The sequence below is a fragment of the Phyllostomus hastatus genome, unplaced genomic scaffold, assembly GCF_019186645.2.
Source record: "Phyllostomus hastatus isolate PE091 unplaced genomic scaffold, TTU_PhHast_1.1 phas_scaffold_397, whole genome shotgun sequence".
NCBI classification, from domain to species: Eukaryota; Metazoa; Chordata; class Mammalia; order Chiroptera; family Phyllostomidae; genus Phyllostomus; species Phyllostomus hastatus.
This window is the reverse complement of record NW_025334029.1, coordinates 1,979,672-1,996,618: the sequence shown is the minus strand read 5'-3', so window position 1 is coordinate 1,996,618 and position 16,947 is coordinate 1,979,672. Positions and strand designations below refer to the sequence as shown.

The 16,947-nt window shown below is 39.1% G+C and overlaps 1 protein-coding gene and 1 pseudogene across 8 annotated transcripts in view; one reads left to right on the top strand and one right to left on the bottom strand.

Moving 5' to 3' along the window:
• The window catches only part of FMR1 (FMRP translational regulator 1), a 63,561-nt gene extending 58,176 nt beyond the window's left edge, over positions 1 to 5,385 (bottom strand). For 4 of the 8 annotated variants that reach the window (XM_045820485.1, XM_045820487.1, XM_045820492.1 and 1 more), the window contains exon 1: positions 5,173 to 5,382. In XM_045820485.1, the coding sequence (XP_045676441.1) occupies positions 5,173 to 5,223 (51 nt within the window). In that variant the 5' untranslated portion in view covers positions 5,224 to 5,382. Of the gene's footprint in view, positions 1 to 5,172 lie in introns of all 8 variants that reach the window. The other 4 variants (XM_045820486.1, XM_045820491.1, XM_045820490.1 and 1 more) reach the window with 2 other exon arrangements.
• Positions 5,386 to 16,549: 11,164 nt separating this feature from the next.
• Positions 16,550 to 16,630, top strand: LOC123807074 (annotated as a pseudogene).
• The last annotated feature ends 317 nt before the right edge of the window (positions 16,631 to 16,947 follow it).

Below are 16,947 nucleotides of genomic sequence, written 5' to 3'. Positions count from 1 at the left end.
ATTGAATATCTAGGAATACTTGACTTCACCTGGGCATTTACCACAAATTTTTAGGAAAATACAGTCTTTCTGGTTCACCCTGAACCAAAGACAAGACACAAGTACAGAGAGAATATTAAAAGGATTATTAATTTTCCTGTGTGTATGTATCCTAACTTTTGAATACTTCAGTTCTTATGTGCCCCCAATGTAACAAAAGTCAATTTCATAGCAGGGCCAAAGATTTCTAGCTTTACCCTTCCTTAATAGGCATTCACATGAAGAATTACAGTGTAATATATGCCATGGTGCAAGAGTTAATAAAAAGCAAGCTGAGCCCTGGCTGGTGTGGCTTAGTGGACTGAGCACTGGCCTGCGAACCACAGGGTCACTGGTTCGATTCCCAGTCAGGGTACATGCCTGTGTTGCAGACCAGGTCCCCAGTAGGGGGCGTGTGAGAGGCAACCACAAAATGACATTTCTCTCCTTCTCTTCCTCCTTTTCTCCCTCCCTTCCCCTCTAAAAATAAATAAAATCTTTAAAAAATAAAAAGGAGGCCGATACATTAGTTAACCATTTTATTACATTTCACATCATTGTCCCAACAGTAAAAAATGGCAACATAACTGCAACTGCACTTATAGAATGCTAAGGAAGTGATACAATAATAAATGCAATCAAAGATTATAACGAAGTCGAAAAGTGGGCAGGAAATCAAATATAACTCATTTCTTCAAGCTAAATTTCATCATTTCAGGAAATCAGACTACCTGATCTCAAATCATGGATCTGATCCTTACTAGCTCTGACACACCACAGTAAGTCACTTACCTAATCTGTCTGTACATCTTGTACTCATCTATAAAATGGGAATAATGACAGTACCTCAGAATGTGGGAGAAGATTAAACTAACAGAGAGAATGTGCCTAGAACAGTGCCTGGTACCTAGAAAGCTCTCAGCACCTGTTAATAGCTATGATAATCATGATTGTAATCATCTCAGGAAGCACATTCCCATAGTGGGCAGGAATGAGAAACCTAGTTATTGTATCACTGAATTTTTTTAAAGATTTTATTTATTTTTACAGTGGTAAGGGAAGGGAGGGAGAAAGAGAGGAAGGGAAACATCACTGTGTGGTTGCCTCTTGTGCACCACCTACTGGGGACCTGGCATGCAACCCAGGCATGTGTCCTGACGGGGAATCGAACCAGTGACCCATTGCTTCCCACCCCGGTGCTCAATCCACGGGGCCACCACAACCAGGGCTATATCACTGATTTTTTTTTTAATTAAATCTTCACCAAGGATATGTTTAATGTTTATTAATTTTTTTTTAGGGAGAGAGGAAGGGGGAGAGATAAACATCATTGTAAGAAAAACATGGATCAGCCTCTTGTACCATCCTGACCAGGAACTGAATCTGCTACCTAGGTATGTGCCCAGATGGGGATCAAACCCTCAACCTTTTGGAGCACGGGACAACACTTCAACCAAAGAACAATCCAGCCAGCGGTATATCCCTGAATTCTGTGTTTAATTATCTGGAAATTTTCAGAATGTTTGGGTATGAACTTGGAAAATGCATAGTTTAGAAGGGGAAAAAATAATGCTTCCACAAACATACTAAACACTAAAAAGGTTATTTAGAATCTGGGAAGAAAAAACATGTGGTTGACCTGAATAATGCACTTCCGCAAAGTACAGAATATCACCTGTATGCAAAGTTAGGTCTAATGACTTCAGAGGAAACATGAACAGTGCCTTATACAAGTTTAGTAAAACTGATTTCTAGCAGGCTATGTAGTTGATATGACATTTTGGTCTACTTATGTCTTCATTAAAAAAATTTCCTCGATTGCAGATTTTCTCCTATTTAACTGCTGGTTCCATATTACTACTTACCAAATTAAAGTCTATCCTCAGATACCAAATCTAAAAACATAAAATATATTAAAATATAACCTAACAATAAAAATGTAATATAGTTATACCACATTACATATAAGTCAGTATATTTTCAGAAAACAAAAATTTTTGTATTGTTTTTTAAAATTGAATTTTATTTTTTTTATTTTAGAGAGAAGGGACAGGAAGGAGAAAGAAGGGGAGAGAAACATTGATGTGAGAGAGAAACATTGATTGGTTGCCTTCCGTACACATACTGACCAGGGACTGAACCTGTGACCCAGGCATGTGGACTGACTGGGAATTGAACTGGCAACTTTTCAGTTTGTGGGACCACGCCCAAATGAGCCACACTGGCCAGGGCAAGGTATTGTATCTTACGTTTCTTACATACTACTTATCCTTCTTTAGTAATTTTCATACTAGTATACAAAACCTAGGAATCTTAAGATATATTAGTACATTTATATTGTAATGACATACATTCTACATCTAAAATGGAGTTATTTCATTACCATTTTCAACATATAACTGAGTCAAAAAAAAAAAACAACCCATCAACGACCACAATAAAACCCTCACTATACTATTTTAGGCAGATGCCCCTAGAATGAAGAACTTATTTCAGCATTACTCATTTAGAAGCTGCTTTGAAAACATTTTGCTAGGTATAATGCAAGTGTCTCCATGTTCTAAATAACATAAGGCTCTATAAAATGTACTTGTGACTGATTTTTTTTCTAAGTCAAATACCTAAGCATAATAGTTGCGGGCTTTGATAATTAATAATTCTAACTTCCCAGTTTTTAAGAACATACACCAGAGTGAAAAACAGAAATGAGCTGTTACAATCTTAGAGTTTAGGGTTCATGGTTCTGTTAATTCTGCAATTTGAGCTTATTTTTTAGAAAAAGAATTCAATTGTTCCTAATATATACTCTATCCAGTGTACATGGCAACACTGTATCATGGGCCCAGAAGATGGAGAATTGTCCCTTGTGATATCGTGGTTCTGTTAGACAAATCAAAGTCTGAATTCAATTACACTGAAGTTGTTTGAGTTGTTTAGTTTTTTAAAGACTTTTCTATCATTTTGCCACTATAGTTCATTTTTTCTTGGTCTTTATTTTCCATCTTGTCTGCCAATTCCCACTGGACAAGCAACTTAATTCAGTTTTGCTTTACTTTTATAACTCATAGCATTAAGTCCTATGAAAGTTCAAACCTTTTTTCATTACAGAAACTATTTTTTCACCAATACAGACCATTAGAGGGTGTTTTTTTAAATAAACCTAATAAATATAACAGCAATTTCTTTACACACACTTGTTCATATTTCTTCTCAGGAAAGTACAGGACAACATATACTTTTTATTTAACTTCAAATTAAGCAACATTGTCAAACAACAAGCAGAAGGATTGATAGCATTTCTTATATTTCAATCACTTTGCAAGCAAAATCACGGGAACAAAGCATAGGTTGCTGGAAGAGGCTGAGAAATCCTTCAAGAGCAGAATGTGCTATTTGCACTCTAAAGCAAGCAAACTCCACTACAAGACAAAGAGTGGCATCCAATCTAAACTAATTATCAAGGTTAGAATATTGTGCAACCATTAGCTCCTGCTGTTATTTATTAATACTTAGCACCACAAATCTGGTTAAAAAAAAAACAAACTACTAATCTTGGAACCAGAATGATTCTACACAAACTAGCAGAAATTAAGAATCACCAAAATAAATGCAACCAAAATTCTGACTGTAGGGTCGAGGGAAAAAAATTATATTGGTGAGACTTAAAAACAAACATAAATGCTGGGTTATTTTTTCCTCCTTTTATAGCAAAAGGTTTAATCTTTTTGCCAAAAGTGTGGAACAGTTTATATACTTTACTCACTTACGAAATATATTGATCTCCAAATATGTCCATTAAAATTGGTAAATACACATAGAGCTGAGTCAATTGTTCATTTTCCTTCAGCCAAACCAGTCTCATCTGAAACATTTAAGTTCTTCCATAATAAATTTAAGAATCTTGTTGGGCAATGGCAACAGCTAATTTCCATGCTTCCTGACATACACACCTTCTATTGCCAAGACTGTAGTATGGTAAGATATTACTTGCAGAAGTTATAGAGGAGCGCTGAACAGGAAACAGTAATTTATAGATTACCAGATCTAGAGTTAGTATGTACCAACAAATGCACGACTGATACATCAAAATATTTTTAATCTTCTTTCAAAAATGTAAGGTATTAGTTGATATGTAGTGGCATAACTTAAAAAAGAAAAACAGAGTAAAATAATCAGGCCTATTTAAAACTTCAATAATAGTCCACTGCAACACTGAACATTCAGTGCAGACAGTTAAGTACTTGGGAGCGGAAAACAATTATTCTGACTCACTTAAAAAAATCCCCCAGTAATAACATTCAGTTGACTTTCTGAAGTTCCATGGCATATATTCAGGTCTTTGGAGAGTTAAAAAAATTTTTTTAAGTAGCAAAGTTGCTAATGATTTTAGAAGCTGAAGCTTCTTTATTCCTGAATTTTCCCACATCTTATAACAAGGGAGGTACAAGAATATTCAAGATTACCAACTTCTTTAAGGCATTACTCAGATTTGTCAGTGTCTTCCTGCAACTTTTGGATCTAAAATGTCTGAAATATATGAAGAGAAGCCACTAAAAATCAGTTGCGACTGTAATGTGATACTGACTACAGCTTACTACCCTTTCTTCACACGCCTTGACCAAAACAGTGGAGCTCTCGGAAGTCTCCATGCTGGCCAGAAAAAGAAGCCAAAGGAGATCTCAAACCCTCTTTGTAAGGCAAGAGGCGGCGACAGATGCGACCCCCTCCTAAGCAACTACCCACACCTCGGCCGGGATACCCACCGGGAGAGGATATTTAGAAAAAGGCAAATAAGCCCTCGCAGTCACTTCATGCCGACATGGGCCCTTCTTGCAGGGATCTCCAACCTGCAGCTGGCCCTCTCCTATCCCCAGCTCTCTCTGGCAGGTCTCGGCCCCCGAAAGGTTACCCTCACCTCCCTGCCCGCTTCTCATTCTGGTAGGACCCAGGGCCTCTAGCAGGAAGAAGAGGGGCTCCAGTGGCTTCCTACAGGCCCCAAGTCTGGTCCTTCCCTCCCAAACAACATCCCGCCTAGCGCGCCCTGCCTCCCCTGGCGCAGCGCTGGGGAACAGGGCCGCAAGCCTGCCTCCCACCAAGGCCGACAAGAAAAGGGAGGGAAAGAGAGAAGATGGGGCCTGCCCTAGACCGAAGTACCTTGTAGAAAGCACCATTGGAGCCCCGCACTTCCACCACCAGCTCCTCCATCTTCTCGACAGCCTTACTGGCGCCAGGAGCCCGCCCAGGAGAGGTGGGCTGCGGGAGCTCAAGGCCCAGCCGCCGCCGCCGCCGCCGCCGCCGCCGCCGCCGCCGCCACCGCCACCTCCTGTTCTAAACGTCGGCTCACCGCCAGCTCTGAGACTACCCTTCACCGGAAGTGAAACCGAAACGGAGCAGAACGCCTAGCTGAGGCCAATTCCGCTGGTCGTTCCGCGTGTAAACAGTGAAACCGTGTCACGTGAGGGACGCCGCCCCACCCCCAAGGCTTTGGGCCCCCTCAACCCCGCCCCCTCTCTCCTCTTCCGTCCCGGAGCGCACGCGTGCGCTCTTCTCAGAATCTGGTGGAATGGGAAGGCTAGGCCCACCATTAGGCGCGCGCCTTGGGTGCTCTGACCCAGAGGAACGCGGGAAGGCCAGAAGGTCCCCGACCGGTCGTACAGGCGGAGGTCGGGCCGCCTGGCGTCCCCTGGCGAAGACTAGAGTGCCCATTCTTGTAGAAGGGCAAAAGGAGGCGTGGGAAGGGGCCTGCAAGAGCGATCATATTTGCATTTCACTTCTTCGAGTTCTGGCTGGCTTGGTTTGGAGGATTTTTGTTGTTTCGTAAGTGAGGCCGAGCCTAATTGAGGTGGAGGTGGAGTGCAGGGACAGGAATAAAGGTGAGGAATTGTATTGAAGACTATGAACTAGTAACGGTGGCAACCAAAATGACCCAGGCTTTTGTGATTCTTACAAGCAGACTGTGAGAGTAACGCCGCCCCTCCCCAAGATATTTTAGGCTGTCCTGTGAATACATCCTGTGTCCTCTGAGGAGCAATGGATTGTGTCTGGACCTCTGGAAATGTTAGTCCTTCCGCAGACCCAGCACTGACTCATACTCTTCCCTTCCATTGATTTAGTTTCATAGTTTTATTTGTCATACCAAAAAAGAGAGAGAATGTGTTAAACATTTGTGAATTTACATACAGTTGATCAATTTATTTTCCTAGTATTTTACTTATGCCCACCCTGTACCAAAGAGTGAGGGGAGGCAATTTTTATAGCAGTCGTGATGCTCAGGGGTCTATACACTTGTTTCCTTGCAGCTCTTTCCCTTTCCCCTCCACAGAAAAACAAACCCCAACTTTCTCCTTGCTTCTGCAGTGTAATTGTATCCACCTCAACCTAGGTTTCTCTTGGGAGGCTTGTATCCAACTGAGATGCTATTGAGCCTCTATCATATGCCAGGCACTGTGCTGAGTGCTAATGAAACCTTGGTGAAGAAAAAAAAAAAAAAGACTGTCAACATTGAACTTGGATCCCAGAGGCCTACATGGACATAAATCAAATGATCAGAAAAGTTAATGTGAAATTGCAACTGTGATAAGAGATATGAATAATAGGTACACCTATGATAGTGGGACAGGATCCAACGTGGGGCGGGGGGTGTCAAAGCTGAAATAGACTCCACCTGGGATATGACCAGTGAGAGTGACCTGGCAGCACTGAGTTGGTGGCAACAAGGTGAACAATCACAGGCAGGTGTCCCAGAATGAGAAGCATCCTTCAACCTCCAGTTTCCTTCCTACCCCATTCCTAGCCAGAGTACCACTGTTACTTTAAAAGCAGTGGATCAAGGGCTACATTCCTTGAGACCATAGTAAACAGGAATGACTCGTTGGACTAGAGGTTCTGGAGTAGTCACTAGATGTAGAGACATGGACAGGACTGAAAGAAAATCTTACAATAGGCTGAATGGGAGCACAGCATGATCTTTAACCCCAATGGTATAAAAGGGGACAAATCAATGAAAATAATACTTTCCAAGTGTAGGATGTGTTCACTTTACCCAAGGATTTCAATTATTATCTGCTTTTCACAACCACAAGCCCCATTAAACCGGGTGCTGTTCCCTGACACTTGAATGCACTTTCATGACTTCCTATTTCTTCTCACCCTTCCTGGTGCCCCAGAAATACACTTCTCCTTAGGGTTATCAGCTGGATTCCTGTTAGCTCATTCTTTTACCTCAAGTGCAGAGAGGTGGGTTAACTTCACTCTTCAATTCTCAGCATATTGTCATCATCAGTACCTGCAAGATCCTTCCCTTATTTATATTATTTTATGTTATTAATATTATCTTTCCTTGACTTTTCCATTCTCCACCCTCATTCTTTTTCTAGATGCAAACTGCAATTTGTTTGATACATATCCTTGATAATTTAAGACATGCAGTGTTTTATGTATGCCTTTTACATTTACAGAGATGATATTATACTGTAAATCTGTTTCCTACTGTTTCCACTCAACACTATATCCTTGAGCTAATAATCCACATTGCTGTGTGTATACCTGGTTTTTCACTTCTAACTGCTGCTGAATATTCCATAGTTTTTACTGATACATTTTCCGAGGGATGGGTGTCTAGGTTACTGACTCCCTGATGTCACACCATGGCAAAAACCCTTGTAAATGTCTTTATAAACATTTTTGCAAGAATTTCTTTTGTGCTCTTATAGAACTTTAGTCTTAACCCCTGCTTCCTAGCCATACTGCTTGATATAGCAGGGACTCAGTAATTGTTGAATACCTCTACTATGATACTTAATGTACTGGAATCACTTATTTATATTTCTGTTTTCCTCATTGGATTGTGTTTTTCTTCCAGGCAAGAAAGATGTCTTATTTACCTTTGTGTCACTGGCACATACAAAGTGGTTGATTTTAGGAACTGTTTGGTGAATCAACATGCTTATCCTTGGTACCTGTATGTACTGTGACTTGGTCTTCCCCACTTAACTTTGCATCTCAGTCTCTCTCTGATCTTTAGCTCTTGAAATGTCCCCTTTTAAGAGAGCTCCACTGAATTCAGACATGGGCACATCCCTGCTTGTGCACCTGCTTGTGAGCCTGCTCCTCCATTATTTTTCTTTCTCTCAGTCACTGGCAACTCCTTCTTTGAATTACTTGCTCAGGCCTAAAACTGACTCATTCATTTTGACCCTGTCTTTCTTTCACACATCTAATACATCATCAGCAAACCCTTTTAGAGTCCACAATTTATTTCTCATTAGTTGAACTGCCAAAACTATGGTTTGAGCCCCCATCATCTCTAATCTGTGTTATTATACCAACCTCTCTGGTCTACCTGCAGACACTCTTATATTCTATTCTCAACACAGAAGAGAGAGTAACCTAATTCAGGTGTTAATCAAGTCACTTTGCCACTCAAAACCCTCTAATTGTTCCTGAATGTCTTAGGGTAAAACTTTAAGTCTTTATCTATTTTGGCCTCTATGTCCTTCGCATACTGGCCTCTATTTTCTCCTCTATCTCATCTTCTACCTCTCTCCTTCATTCCATTCCAGCCATATTGGCTTCTTTGCTGTTCCTTGAAAAGACCAAGGCAGGTTCTGTCTGTTTCCTCTCACTGGAATGTAAGCTCAATGAGAACAGAAATTTTTCTTTCTTTTAGTTAGTAATTGTTCCCAGTGCCTACTACAACACAATGTTTGGAACATAGTAGGTGCTTGCACAATATTTCAATATTTATTGAAGGAATGAATATTTATCAAGGACACAGCCCTGGTCAAGTCCACTTCCATGCCTATATTTATCTATATTGAAATGATGCATCAGCAATTCTGGCCTTGCCATGGCTTTTAGCATTCATCAAACTGCTGCCTGTTGCATTGATTTATTCTGTGTTATATTCCCTGCTCCTTCTCAAGTTGAGCCCTCCGAGTCTTTTTCATGCCTCAATCCTATCCGAAATATCTTGTCCTTTCTAACTCCAGAAATCATACATACCCTCTAGGACCCAGCTAAAGCCTCACTTATTTTATGACATGTTCTATGACAATTTTGCCTCACTTCGACCTCTCCTTTTAACTAGATACTAGAAAAAAATTAGGCTCTGAACAGGTGGCTCAGTTAGCTGGAGCATTGTTCCAATATGGCAAGGCTGCCCTGGTCAGGGCACATACAAGAAGCAACCAATGAGTGCATATATGGGTGGAGCATAAGTCGAAGTTTATTTTTGTGTGTTTATCTCTCTTTCCCTTCCTCTCTTTAAAATCAATTTAAAAAGAAAAATTAAATTGTCTTTATGTTTTAGAACAATTTTAGACTTACAGAAAAATTGAAAAGATATAGTCCCCATATCAGTTCCCTGTCACCTCCTTCCCTGTTTCATCTATCATTAGTATCTGGCATTATTGTGGTACAGTTGTTACCATTGATAAGCTAATATTGATACCTTATTATTAACCAAAGTCCACAGTTTACATTAAGTTTCCCTCCATGTGTTGTATAGTGTATGGGTTCAGACAAAAGCTTTGTCATGCATCTACCTTACAGGATCATGTAGAATCCTTCCATCACCCTAAAAATCCCTTGTACTCCACCTATTTTGTTGTTAGCTCAACCCCCTAATCCATGGCAACCACTGGGTTTTTTCTGCCTCCATAGATTTGCCCTTCCCATAATATCATATAAGCTGGAATCATACAGTACCTAACAGTTTAATGTTGGCTTCTTTCACTTAATAATATGCATTTAAAGTTTCTCCATGTCTTTTCATTATTTGATAGTGCATTTATTTTTATTGAGGAATGATATTATGTTGTCTGATGTATCATGGTTTGTTTATCTATTCACCTATTGAAGGACATTTTGGTTGCTTCCAGTTTTTGTCAATTATGAATAAAGCTGCTATGAACATTCATGTGAAGTGTCTGTGAACATAAGTGTTCAACTCCTTCGGATAAATGCCAAGGAAAATGATTGCTGGGTCATATGGTAACAGTATGTTTAGTTCTGTAAGAACCTGCAAACTGTCTTTGAAAGTTACTGTACTGTTTTGCATTTCCACCAACAGTGAATGAGAGTTCATGTTGCTCCATATCCTCACAAGCATTTTGTGTTGTGAGTGTTTTGAATTTTGGCAATTCTAATAAGTGTGTAGTAGAATCTGATTGGTGCTTTAGTTTGCAACTTCCTAATGACTTATTACGTTGAACATTTTATGTGCTTATTTAGCCATGTACATGTCTTATTTTATATAGTTTCTGTTCAGATCATTTTAATTTAATTTATTGCGGTGACATTGGTTAATTGAATTATATAAGTTTCAAGTGTACAATTCTATAATAAATCATCTACGTATAGTGTGTTTACCATCCAAAGTCTAGTCTCTTTCCATCACCAGTTATCCCTCATTTGTCCTCTTCTACCTGCCCCCACCCCTCTTTCCCTCTGGTCATCACCATACTGTTGTCTGTGCCTTTAAATTTTTTTCCTAATCTATTTACCTATTTAACCCAGTTCCATAATCCCCTCCCCTCTGACAGATGTCAGCCTGTTCTCTGTTTCTATGAGTGTTTATTTTGTTCATTAGATTCCACATATAAGTGAAATCATATGGTATTTGTCTTTCATTGGCTTATTTCACTTAGCATAATACCCTCAAGGTCAATCCATGCTGTCATGAAAGGTAAGATTTCCTTCTTTGTTATAGCTGATTAATATTCCATTGTATAAACATATCACAGCTTTTTGTCCACTCATCTACTTATGGGAAGGCACTTGGGCTGCTTCCAAATCTTGGCTATTGTAAATAGCACTGCAATGAACATAGGGGTGCATATATTCTTTCAAATCAGTGCTTTTGGATTTGTTCAGATATATTCTCAAAAGTGGAATCACTGGGTCATAAGGCAGTTTCATTCTTAATATGTTGAGGATTTTATACTGTTTTCCACAGTGGCCGCACTGGTCTGCATTCCCACCAACAGTGTACATGGGTTCCCTTTTCTACGCATTTTCACCAACGCTTGTCATTTGTGGATTTATTGATGATAGCCATTCTGACAGGTGTGAGGTGATATCTTATTGTGGTTTTAATGTGTATTTCTCTTATGATTAGTGACATTGTAACAGGGTGCAGCCAGGGGGACCCCAAATAGGAATCTGTAATGGGGTCCAGAAATCAGGGTGTCTGGGAAATATTACAAATATATGGGATGTCCTCACCCTCGCAGGTTTGAACTGGGGGATGGGACTCATGGATGGATCAGGGGCATTGAGAGTTGTTTTGCATAGCAACAGTTTTGCAAATAACCTAAGACATGGTCATTTAACATACCTATAAGTTTTAACTGGCTTCATGGATATGTTAAATAGCTGTGGCCATGCTTGGAGCCAGGGGAATGGGAGTGACTTTTACCCAGGATGTAACTGGGAGGCAACTCCCCCTGATTACATCTCACTTGTGTGAGAGTTTGGAGTGATTGGCTCCACGCCATGAGGCCACAACTGCCCAGACTTCCTATGGCAGCCAAGAAAGACTGAAAAAAATACGGGAATGCTGGCAGGTGTAACTGATTGTGGGAGGAGTCAGAAATGGGGATGCAGAGGAAGATTGGTGCTGGGCTTTAAACCCAGGCGCAGCATCCATGCTGGAGGGTGAGGATTATGTAGCTTTGGTGAAAGTTTGGACCAGCAGCTTTGGGGTGCTCCCTCTTGCCACTTGGCTTAGGAATCAGAAGAGATCTTGCTGGAAAGAAAAGGAGTGAAAGGACTCTTGTTGGTGGGCCATGAGAAGGTGTCAAATGGTTTTGGACTAACTGAAGATTGCAGCGGCAACACAGCTGATGGTGTCAGGAATGGAGGGGCTACCTGAGCCACAGACTTCTACTTCTTTTCCTGAGATATGGTACCCCGGACTGGGCAGAGGGAAAGGAAGGACTGTGTGTGTTTGTGAGTATTCTAAAGGACTTTACTACTTTAATGAAGACATTAAGTCATTACTGTAAGTCTATAACTTTTTAAACAAATAATTTCTTTCCTTTTCACTAATCTCTGTCATTGAGAGACATCTTTTCCTGGTGGCAGGCAAGGCAAACATAGTATGCTGGGGGCGGGACCCCTGGAGCACAAGGTGGGGGTCCGTTCGGTAATAGTATATCATTCACCCGCCCCCGGATCTGTTCTGTAACAACATTGAGCACCTTTTCATATGTCTATCGACCATCTGTGTGTCCTCTTTAGAGAAGTGTCTATTCAGTTCCTTTGTCCATTTTTTAAATAGTGTTGTTCATTCTTGGTGTTGAGTTGTTTAAGTTCTTTATATATTTTGGATATTAAATCTTTAAAGGATGTATTATTGGTGAATATGTTCTCCCATTCAGTAGGTAGTCTTTTGTTTTGTTGATGTTTACATTTGCTGTGCAAAACTTTTTAGTTTGATGTAGTCCCATATGTTTATTTTTTCTTTTGTTCCCCTTGCCCAAGGAAATATATCAGAAAGAATATTGCTGTGAGAAATGTCAAAGATTTTACTGCCTCTGTTTTCTTCTAGGATTTTTATGGTTTCTTCTAGGTCTAATATTTAAGTTTTTAATCCATTTTGGGTTTATTTTTGTGTGGTGTAAGGAGATGGTCTCCTTTCATTTGTTGCACATATCTGTCCAATTTTCCAACACCATTTATTGAAGAGACTATCTTTACCCCATTGTATGTTCTTGCCTCTTTTGTCAAATATTAATTGACCATAAAGGCATGGGTTTATTTCTGGATGCTCTATTTTGTTCCATTTATCTCTAGATCTGTTTTAATGCCAGTATCATGCTGTTACGGTTACCATGGTCTAGTAGTATAGTTTGATGTCAGGTAACATGATACCTCCAACTTTGTTCTTCTTTCTCAGGATTGCTGAGGCTATTCAGGGTCTTTTGTGGTTCCATATACATTTTTGGAATATTCTAGTTCTGTGAAATACACCATTGGTATTTTGATAGGAATTGCATTGAATGTATACATTGCTTTGGGTAATATGGGCATTTTAAACATGTTAATTCTTTCTTTCCCTGGGCACAGTGTAGCATCCAGCAAACTCGAGAACAAATATCGGAGACTTTCAGGGTATCAAAGATGTTACTTTATTGGCCAAGTTTAACCTGCGCAGGGGCGAACTCTCAAAGTGTCCAGCGACACAGTGCCCACAAGGAGCTGCAAACGAGAGCCGCGCCGAGCGCTTACAACTACGTTCTTATATATGGGCGGGCAAGCAAGCATTATACAGAAGCAGACGTGGCAGTTAGTAATTCGCTTACAAAGACCGCGCGCAGGAATTTCAAACCAAGCATTCTTTCATAAGGCAGGAAGGCAGGATGTTTGTTCATTAACCTAGTAATCTCCTGGCTCTAGCTGGCTAGTTTTCTATTTTCTCATTAAAAACTACAAAGCACTGCTTATCTAGCCTACCCAGGGGAGAGCGTCTGCTAGACACAGGATGTTTGCTTTAACTGTACTTTGTCTCTTTTATCATTTCTTTTTGGCTACAATGTGGTTCTTGTCTATTAAGGTTAAATTTAGTTGTTAATTTCCTTGTTCCCAACACACAGCATATACTTCCACTTATTTGCATCTTATTTAATTTCTTTCTTCAGTGTCTTCTAATTTTTTGAGTACAGGTCTTTTACCTCCTTGGTTAAATTTATTCGTAGGTTTATTATTAGTAGTATTAGTATTATTGCAATTGTAAATTGGATTGTTTTCTTTGTTTCTCTTTCTGATAGTTCCTTTTCTTTACTGTCCAGATTTTTCCCACTTTTTAATTGGATTATTTTCTTATTGATGATTTTTAATAGTTCTTTGTATGTTTTGGACACCAGCCCTTTATTAGGTTGTGTTTTGTAAATATTTTCTTTTCTTTTTTAAAGATTTTATTTATTTATTTTTAGAGAGAGAAAGGAGGGAGGGAGAGAGAGAGAGAGAAACATCAATGTGCGGTTGCTGGGGGTTATGGCCTGCAACCCAGGAATGTACCCTGGCTGGGACTCGAACCTGGGACACTTTGGTTCCCAGCCCACGCTCAATCCACTGAGCTACGCCAGCCAGGGCTTGTAAATATTTTCTTTCAGTCTGTAGCTAGTCTTTTGATTCACAAGCAGAAGTTTTTACTTTTAATAAAAATCCAACTTATCCATTTTCTACTTTCTGGATCATACTTTTTGCATTACATCCAAAAAGTTATCTGTAACCTAAGTTAACCTAAACTTCCTCATTATCTCCTAGAAGTTTATAGTTTTATATTTTACATTTACATCTATGATCCATTTCAAGTTAATTTTTAAGAAAGTATAAAATTTATGTCTAGATTCTTCTTCTTTTTTTGCATATGGATATCCAATCATTCCAGCCCCATTAAAAAAAAAAAAAAACACTGTTATTTTTCCATTGAATTGTCCTTGCTCCTTTGGAAAATATCAGTTGGCTATATTTCTATGGGTCTAATTCTGGTTTGTCTATTCTGTTCATTGATCTATTTGTCTATTCCTTCATCAATACTATACTGTCTCAGTTACTGTAGCTTTAAAGTAAGTCTTAAAATTGGGTAGTGTCAGTGCTCTGACTTTGCCCTTCTTCAATATTGTGTTTGCTATTCTGAGTCTTCTGTGTTTCTATGTAAACTTTAGAATCAGTTTGTCAATATCCATGAAATAACTTGCTGGGCTACTGACTGAGACTACATTGAATCTATAGCTCAAGTTGGGAAGAAGTGACATCTTAACAATATTGAATCTTCCTATCTATGAATATGAACTATCTCTCCATTTAGATTTTCTTTGATTTCTTTCATCAAGGTTTTTTGGTGTTCTTCATATAGATACTGTACATATTTTGTAAAGTTTATATCTAAATATCTCCTTTTTGGTGATGCTAGGAAAGGTATTCTGTTTTTAATTTCAAATTCCAATTGGTCATTGCTGATATATAAATCCCCTTTTAACCAATGATTTTGCTGCACCCCCCCCAAATTTAATAAGCTGTATTTTAATCTATTTTAAACTATTTTAATGTTTGAAAACGTCTCCTTTGATCCATGTACTATTTAGAAATACACTGTTTAACCTCTAAATATTTGGGGATTTCCTAGTTATCTTTCTGTTGTTGATTTCTAGTTTAATTCCACTGTGGTCTGAAAGTGGACATTGTATGATATCTATTGCTTCAGTTTTAAGGTAGTTTTATAGACCAGAGTGTGGTCTATCTTGGTGAATGTTTTATGTGAATTTAAGAGAAATATGTATACTGCTGATGTTGGATGAAGTACTATATGGGTGTCAGTCAGATCAAGTTGATTGCTAGAACTGTTCAATTTAACTGTATTCTAACTGATTTTTCTGCCTGCTCAATTTATCAATTACTGAAAGAGGGGTATTGAACTCTCCAAATATAACAGTAGAGTTCTCTGTTTCTCCTTGTAGTTCGATAAGCTTTTGCCTCATGTATTTCCAAACTCTGTTGCTGGCTGCATATACAGTAAGCATTTTTATATCTTCTTGGAAAATTGACCTCTTTATTGTAATATAATGCCCCACTTTAATCCCTGATAATTTTTCTTTCACTGAAGTCTGCTTCATCTAAAATGAATATAGCTACTCCAGCTTTCTTTTGATTAAGGTTAGCACGGTTTATCTCTCTTTGTCTTTTAATTTTTAACCTGCCTTTATATTTAAAGTGAGTTTCTTAGAGACAAGATACAGTTTTGTCTTATTTTTAAATCCATTTTGACAGTCTTCACCTTTCTTCTTAACTGATTTTAGTTATTTATTTATTTTTAGACAGAGTGGGAGGGAGGGAGAAAGAGAAGGAGAGAAACATGAATGTGTGGTTGCCTCATGTGTGCCACCTACTGGGGACCTGGCCTGCAACCCAGGCATGTGCCCTGACTGGGAATTGAACCAGCAACACTTTGTTTCGCAGGCGAGTGCTCAGTCCGCTGAGCCACACCAGCTAGGGCTGTTTCTTAACTAAGTTGTTAATTTTTAAAAAATTATATTTTATTAATTATGCTATTACAGTTGTCCCACTTTTTCCTGCTTTGCCTCCCTCCACCCAGCACCCCACCCTCCCTTATCCAATACCCACACCTTTGTTCATGTCCATCGGTCATGCATGTAAGTTCTTTGGCTACTCCATTTCCTACACTGTACTTTACATCCCCATAGCTGTTCTGTAACTACCAATCTGTACTTCTTAATACCCCCACTTCTTCACCCATTACCCCAACCCACCCCCAATCTGGCAACCATAAAAATGTTCTCCATCCATGATTCTGTCCCTATTCTTGTTTTCTTAGCTTGCTTTTCAGATTCAGTTGTTGATAGATATGTATTTACTGCCAATTTATTGTTCAGAGTTTTAATCTTATTTTTCTTAAGTAAGTCCCTTTAACATTTCATATAATAATGGTTTGGTAATGATGAACTCCTTTCATTTTTTCTCCTCTGGGAAGCTCTTTATCTGTTCTTCTATTCTAAATGATGCTTTGAAGACTATACTTTCAGGGATCATTTCTATAGTTCATTACTAAATGATAGCTTTGCTGGGTACAGCAATCTTGGCTGTAAGTCCCCACTTTTTATGACTTTGAATATTTCTTGCCAATCCCTTCAAGGCTGCAAAGTTTCTTTTGAGAAATCAGCTGACAGTCGTATGGGAACTCTCCTGTAGGCACCTCACTGCTTTTCTCCTACTGCTTATAAGAATCTATCTTTATCTTTAACCTTTAGCATTTTAATTATCATGTGTCTTGGAGTGGGCCTCCTTGCATCCATCTTGTTTGGGAATCTCTGTGCTTCCTGGACTTGCATGTCTATTTCCTTCACCAAATTAGAGAAATTTTCTTTCATTATTTTTTCAAATAGATTTATCCAATTTCTTGCTCTT